The sequence below is a fragment of the Hippocampus comes genome, unplaced genomic scaffold (assembly GCF_001891065.2).
Source record: "Hippocampus comes isolate QL1 unplaced genomic scaffold, H_comes_QL1_v1.1 scaffold177, whole genome shotgun sequence".
Lineage (NCBI taxonomy): Eukaryota > Metazoa > Chordata > Actinopteri > Syngnathiformes > Syngnathidae > Hippocampus > Hippocampus comes.
This window is the reverse complement of record NW_017806158.1, coordinates 40,023-48,043: the sequence shown is the minus strand read 5'-3', so window position 1 is coordinate 48,043 and position 8,021 is coordinate 40,023. Positions and strand designations below refer to the sequence as shown.

The following is an 8,021-nucleotide window of genomic DNA, read 5'->3' as shown; positions in this document are numbered from 1 at the left end:
GTATGAAGAGAGATTCGTAAGTAGAGGTACCACTGTATATATATTATATGTATCATTACAAGAGTTATGTGTAAGGCAGCAGGCAGAACCAATGTCTTGAAGCACTGACTGAGGTGATTGTCGTATGATATAATCCAACAGGTACTGGGGGGGATAGCGGATGAAGACATTGCTGTCCATAAACATCCGGGCCAGCTCTGCGCAAGGCTTTGAATACAAGTCCAGATATTGCATTTGGAGCCGCTTGCTTCATGTGCATTCCCATGTGAAACCGATGGCATCTTAGAAGAAAATAAAGTGCTGTGGCATGTCCATGATTTAAAAAACAAAACAAAACAAAAAAAAACACGCTGTAAACTGAGGATTCATTCATGATTGTGACAAACCACAAACAGTAAAGTCTGTTGTGCAATTTGGAGATTCTCGAGTACTTCCTTTGACTTCATAGGTCGGCTCCACCATCCCACCCCTTTGCGTGACCCTCAACACCCTCCAGTTTCAGCGGCAGTGATTCCTAAACCCTCAAAGACGCAGTGGAGCTTGTCTGTGCCTAACTGTGCAGTTGAGGGCTTATTCTGAAAACGCTCCAGCAAACTTTGGAGCTCTTCTTCCAAATTCAGCGCTGCGGCAGACTGCTCAGTCTGTGTCGTGGAGGATTCTTCCTCAAATCGCTCCAGTATTACATGCAGCTCTTCCTCTAAGCTCTGAGGCTCAGACGAATTCACAGTCAATGGTCGGGTGTGTTTTTCATGGGCCAGGGGCATGTAATTGACACCACTCAGAAGCTGTGAAAACTCCATCCCGGATGAAGTCGGAGCGGCTGGAGGCATGAAGTTATGCACAAAAGCAGGAAGGCTGGCTTTAGGAGGCTGTTGTTGTAAACATGCAATGTTGCTCACAGACTGTGATTCTCCCTGCGTAGGGTATCGTTCAGGTCCCATCATGCCCGTCTGGACTGGAGCCACACACATCCTCGTGGGCTGCGGAGCTTCAGGATCTTGGTGAACAAGAAAGATTTGAATCAGTCCAAGGCAACACCCGTTTGAAAACCTTTTTTTGGACTTTGACATTTTGCATGCTAAATTTTTTTGGTGGTCTAGTCTCCTGACCATAATCTTCACTTTGTCCTTTTTTGACCTATCATTACAGTCGACCGTACTTTCCGCATTATAAGGCGCATCTAAAAACATTCAATTTTCTCAAAAGCCAACCTTATAATCCAATGCGCCTTATATACGGTGTTTACAGTCTCTTTATATTCCCCATTGGGCTGTTTACCCGTTCGTGTTCATACGCCATCTAGTGGTGATTATTAGCAGGAACCAATTGTAACCTAAAAGGGTTCTGCCCGACACATGTGCATTTGCCAACACACTAAAACAACAAATGAAAAAATATGTCAGTTATATTACAATGTTGTAGAATTTGATAGAATTCAGGAAACAATTCTTCTAATAACCATGTTACCATTCAGATGCAGTATTGATTAAGCCCGTTTGTGAGTGTTGGCAAGATAGCGAATGCGCGTTCGAAGGCAGGGTTCATTCAAGGTCGCAACCGTTCGGCAAGTGTTTCGATGATTTTTCAGAACAACATAAGCTGAGGCGAATATCTGGTGAACGCATGGTGAACATTTGCCACCTCAAACGAACCCTGGCAAAAAATCTTTATCTGGCACCCTCGCAAAGACTCGCTAATGTCGGCGCTCAGTGGGCTTACGAATGTTACTTTTTAAACGGTGCAAGAGGTTGCAGTAGCTGACAATAAAATTAAATATCATTTTTACCTCTGTTGTTTTTTTTAACAGCACTTATGCCTACTACGCTTCTGTATTTTAATATTGAACATGATAGTGGCATTTGGAGGGATAAGCTTTTTTTAAGTGGTACTCGGTGTAAAAAATTTTTGAGAACCACTGTCCTAGATTTGAACAAATATACAACTGAAAAAAAATGTGACAACGTGGTATGCACGCGTTGCCATTTTTGGACAAGACATTTAAAATGCATATCACTGAAATATAATGCTTACTCCCGAAATTTCAAAACATACAAACTCAAATGTAAATGATCTTGTTGATTATCAACCTGTGTGACATGATGCAAGCTAAACAAAAGATTACCTGTAACAGTGGCATTTCCCCTCATCCTCTTCCTCTTTTTGCCCTACATAAGAATCAGACATGAGCAAATACAAACAAGACATCCCAATCAATGTACGCTAGACGTTATTACACAAAAAAAAAAAACATTCAACACACATAGTTGTCACACATTGACCAGTTGGGATACAACTGGGCATGACGTCGTCTCTCAACATCTGCTTCCTCGTAGTATTTGGCCTGGTCTTGCTGTGGTAGTGAATTCCACTGTGGACACAAAATGACAATGTTAGAGAACAAAAATAAACATGTTAACTCACAAATACTGACAAAAAGGACTGTTACTGTGCTAAAATATTGATATATTTGGAAGTAAGATTATTTGCTCCTATTTTGGATGTTTGTCTTGTTCAGCTGCACTGGACCTAAAGTTGTGGCTTATGTATATTCTCCGATTAGGGGCACACTTACCATTTCTCCCAGGATGACATTTACGGAGGCGCTGTCTTTCTTATCCAGTTTTCCCATGAGTGCTTTGCGATGCTTCCTTGCAAACACCATGAAGGCATTTGGAGGTTTCTTTATGTACTGCTGCTCCACCTCATCGTCGGCATCTCTCCTATTATCAAAGACAAAAAAAAAAAAGGAGAAAAATTTTTTTTTTCAAGTTCATCAAACATACTTGTGTAATTTTCAATTTCTTTTTTTCAGCGGTTTTGCAAGACAATTGGGGTTTGAAATGACCAGGATTCCCATGTTCAACCTATACTCGGTGGTCAAAAACACTCGTCATATTTAGCATGCTGATTTCTCAATATTTTACACAGAAATATGCTTTGCTCGTATCAGATTCCTGTTCCCCTCAAACTGAATATGGGAAAAAGCTGTCCTCAGATGAATATTTGGCGATAGTTTGGCATTTTTGGCGGCCATGTTGGCAGTGATGTGTCGTGAGCTTCATGACTAGCGAGGCAATACCCCTCTCCGAAACAGAAGATTAACACACGATTCGATTTTAAATTTAATTGTAATCCATCCATTCATCCATTATCTGAACCGTTTTATCCTCACGAGGGTCGCAGATGTGCTGGAGCATATCCCAGCTATCTCAGTAGGCGGGGTGTACCATGAACCAGTAGACAGCCAATGAGAAAGCTCATTAAAACCTACAGTATTTTTCACAATTTGTTGTCAAAGCTTTTCGTGATTTCACACTATTGAGCAACATGATAACAAGAAAAACTAAATATTTATGGTCAAGTTCATTCTTGTTGGGGCTAGTCTGCTCCACGGCTCTCCTCAACAGCACCCCCGAATAGACTTTACCAGTTAGGCTAAGGAATGTGATCCCCCTTTAGGTGGAACACATGCTCCGGTGCCCCCTTCTTAAAAAGGGGAACTACCACCATTGTCTGCTGATCCAGAGGCACTGTCCCGCATGTCCATGTTGCAGAGGCGTGTCAACCAGGACACCCCCATAAAATCCAGAGCCGTTTGGAACTCTGGGTGACCTCATCCAGTGACCAAGGAGCTTCATAACCACCCTCAGTGTCTGCCACCTCCTCTGGGATGTTGGCAAAGTTGAAAAGTGTGCCTATGAACCGATGGCGGCACATGCGAGCCAAACTTTTTCAACGGGAAAAAGCCGCCCTGGTGTTGAAATGTGTGTGTAAGCGAGTGGCAACTCGCTCACAGCGGCGAGCAGGCCTCACACGTTCATACTTCCACAGAACACACAATTACTTTGATGGTGAGAATGGCCACAGACACAGCAAAGAATGTGCTTGTGCTCACAAGTGAATTAATTCACATAAAGAAGAAATGCAGCTGACTTTTAAATCAAATGAAATCTAATTAATCCTTTCAGGGATAGCGGTTACAGCTAATAATGTTATCAGGTTACAGGGTGCATGAAATGGTTCATCTTTACTTTTTTAAAGAAATAAAACTAAAAAGCAGAACTCATTTGGTCACTGAGCGTAAGTGTCGCAAGAGGTGACGAAGATCTTACAGACAGACGTTGAGCATGATGGAGGTTGGAACGACAAGGTTCTGGAGAAATATTTTTTTTTCCGTTTGACATCTGAACAGGAGTGTTGACGTTCGTAGGTTTCACTGTAAATCAATATTGCTGTTCAAAATGTTTGGCACTTACATAAACACACCAGGCGTAAGATTTGGGTTCCCTTGCATCATCATTGTTGTGCCCCCCATCTGACAAACAGGAAAAAAGAGCAACGAAAAACTGACAGTTGAAAAGAAATGTGCACGTTTTAATTTTCCTCCAGACTGAGCGGCCACGTCAAGTCTTACCATTTGTGGAGGAGCAGCAGCAAAATTTACTGATGTTGGCGGAACGAAGTTTTGCACAGGCCACCAATACGGCACCTGCTGTGGAAAAAAAAAAAACATGAGTGGTTAGCTTGCCACGCGACGGTATTGTCACAACATGATATGAAAGAGCGATGTGCTTGAACACATGAAAATACATGAGCTACTTATCTATGTATCCACCCATTCCAGTTTGGACATATCTCATGTATCACAATCAGAATTGAATTGCAGTGTAAGGTCAGCAAAATCACATGGGCAATGCTTAGAAAGCAAACTGACTTTTTTTTCTGCCGTAACAAGTCTTGACAACTACTCTATACGTTTCGAAGAATGAAAGGAAAAAACAAAGTCAGACAAGTAACATTTAACCCTTTCAGGAACAGCGGTGGACAGCTTCTCATGTTATCAGGGTGCATGAAAGTGTTAAACTAACTTGCTGACTTTTTAAAAATTCTATTGCCATTTTCACCATTTTCCTTTTGGTTTATCATGACTGTTAACCCTTCATGGCGACTATTTTTGGACGGAATTGGAGGTGTGAATACTTGACGGGCGAAATGTCTCAGTGGTAGAGTGGTCATTTCCCAACCCAGAGGTTGGTTGGTTCGATCCCTGGCCATTGCGACCATGTCGAAGTGTCCTTGAGCGACATACTGAAACCCCGGGTTGCCCCTGATGCTCCGTCATCAGTAGGTGAATGAGGTAACAGTGTCAAGCGCTTTGAGTGCGCGAGGTTGAAAAGTGCGATACAAGTGACAGCCTATTTATTTACCATTCACCTGTTACACTTGTGGATCATAATTTCCTAAAAACTATACAGTAGGTATATATTAAGTTGTTTGTGTTGGAGTAGCTGGCCAGTCTATTATTTGTGGTTCAATGGGGTATGTACAGTATAGCTTCCAATGATAAATTTGGTATAAATAATGCATCAAAAAACGATATCAATGTGGAAATGATATCACCACATGGGCTCAGGAACCCTTCAGAAAACCAATGTCAATAAATACAGTTCGGCACTACATCCGGTAAGTGCAACTGAAATCTCTATTATGCAACGCAAAAGCCATTTATCAGCAACATCCAGAAACGCAGCCGGTTTCTCTGGACCCGAGTTCATTAAAAATGGACTGATGCACAGTGGAAAAATGTTCTGTGGTCTGACGAGTCCATATTTCAAATTGTTTTTGGAAATAGTGGGACGTAGTGTCCTCCGGACCAAGGAGGAAATGTTTGACCAAATGCGGACTGTTATGGATGCAAAGTTCCATCTTATTTCAGCGTGGCAATGCCAAACCACATATTACAACAGTGTGGCCTCATCATATAAGAGTGCGGGTACGAGACATGCCTGCTTGCAGTCCAGACACTTCTTCCATTGAAAATGTGTGGCACATTATGAAGGGTAAAACACGACAATGGAGACCCCGGACTGTTGAATAGCTGAAGCTGTACATCAAGCAAGAATGGGAATGAATTCCACCTACAAATCTCCAACAATTAGTGTTCTCAGTTCACAAATGTTTATTGAATATTTCTTAAAGAAAAAGGGATGTTAGTGGTAAACATGACATTGTGCCGGCTTTTTTTTTTTTTTGAAAATGTTACAGCCATAAAATTTTAAGTTAATGATTCTATATAGCAATAAAGTTTGTCAGTTTATCTTGTTTTTGTCATGTATCCAATATAGGTTGAAGATGAGTGGCAAATTATTGTATGCTGTTTTTAATTTAATTTTGGGACACAATGTCCCAACTTTGTTGGATTTGGGTTTGTACATGAATATACATAATATAGCAATATATTTGGGAGTACTTTAGAATTACGGGTTACATTCCACAACAAATGGATTTTTTTTTTTTTCTGGAACATAATAGCTATAAATTACACCGCATAGTAAACTCTGTGCTGCACAAGTGTTTACCAGTAAAACCTAAAAACAAAAATGAAAACACTTCAAAAACCTGATGTGGTCGGACAAAAAAAAGCAAAGGCAATTTTATAATTGTTTAAAAATTTAAATTTCGGGAGACATAAAGACATATCTGATTGACATTTGCTGTTGACCAATGTGAGGTCTTATTTTTGTAGTTATGCAGTAGTTTGAAGTGTAGTACAACTGTACTGCATCGTCCTGAATCTTTTGTATTGTGGATCATAACATTTGTGCTCAGTTTTGTGTAAAATGCGAGTGTACAATGTGCTGATGTGAAAACAAATCAATCTCAAATGAAAAGCATGCACAACTCCAAAAAAAAGGTGAAAGTATGCCAAAAGTGTGTCACTCTACTTTTCCAATATTAAAAAAAAAACTGTAAGCATGTACGTGTTTTTACTTTGTTAAAATACACTTACAAACACTCGATGCGTGGCACATGTTTACCCAACAGTTCATGTTACTCGGTATGCTTCAAGTAAATCGGGAAGCAGTCTGCATCGAAGCATGCTTACCTGGCCATGACTGTAAAAGCCTGCAGCACTATTCATGTAGACCGGCGGCATGACCGCCTGAGGTCCGTTGAACATGTCCGGACCAGCGAGGGTCGGACCTTGCTCCGCGAAGCGAGGTAAGGCCTGGTAATTGAACCGCACGTCTCTCGGATCACAACTTGGCCACATCTGATCCATTTTGTCACATACTTTGCAATGAACAATGCGCAAAGAGCACAAAAATATAATTATTGCACATCTCAAATTCAGGTGACTTGAGTCACGTAACACGCACAGATGGGATGACGGATTTGACACAGTTTTGTAGGCGATAACATCAACTTTCACATAAATAAAACGTCTTCCGTGACACGTCCATCTACAGACACGTTTAAACTGTACAACATCACGTAATGCAATTATGACGTCCCACGTGTCAGGCGTCAGGATTTTAGATACGCGGAGGGGCACTTGAAGGTTCCGTTCCAAATTGCTGTACATCTGACAGAGCTTCCTTGGGGGGAAGGAGTGGAAATGGTGGGGGGAAATTAGGGGGGCGGGGGGAGTCGCAAAATAACATAACTATATTCTAGTTAGGACAAATAAAATACAATGACAGAATACACCACAAATGCATGCGCTATCCAAATAAATCTATTCGAGGCATCACCAGCTAGCTATCTTTATAAAATGACCCATACATTTCTCATTTGCAGTCATTTATAAAATTTATAGCGTGACATTCAACCAAAAAGCGGGGGAGGTAATTCGAACAAATTGGTGACATGTCCAAATGTGTAATGCGTAACGTTACATCAGAAGCAGAAGCAGTCGAGTGGCATATAAATTTTGCTCAATTTGGGATTCCCAGAATGAGTCAGCAGACGTCAAACATGTTAAAGATGGTATTGTTGTCTGATTTTCAGGCCTGAAATGTCCATGCCTCCAAAAAAAATCACTGACGTGTTTCAACGCTTGCGTCATGTGGATATAATAAATAAATCACCGGAGTGAGTGAGTCAAGATTGGCATCAAACTCCATGTTTTCACACTACCTTGTGAGATAATCTCTGCACCCCGGGCCTGCCGGCTGTTGTCATGTGTCATGATTCCAGTAAAACAGCCCACGCACGCAAATGTGACGTATTTGTTCACA

The 8,021-nt window shown here is 41.2% G+C and overlaps 1 protein-coding gene across 1 annotated transcript; it reads right to left on the bottom strand.

Moving 5' to 3' along the window:
* LOC109531063 (protein pop-1-like) lies at positions 1–7,353 on the bottom strand. Its single transcript, XM_019895094.1, has 7 exons — positions 6,887–7,353; positions 4,415–4,492; positions 4,257–4,315; positions 2,573–2,720; positions 2,261–2,368; positions 2,123–2,165; positions 1–997 (listed from the first exon to the last, which is right to left on the bottom strand). Exons 1-7 carry the CDS (start codon positions 7,061–7,063, stop codon positions 483–485), a joined length of 1,128 nt encoding a protein of 375 aa, XP_019750653.1. The 5' UTR covers positions 7,064–7,353; the 3' UTR covers positions 1–482.
* Between the last annotated feature and the right edge of the window lie 668 nt (positions 7,354–8,021).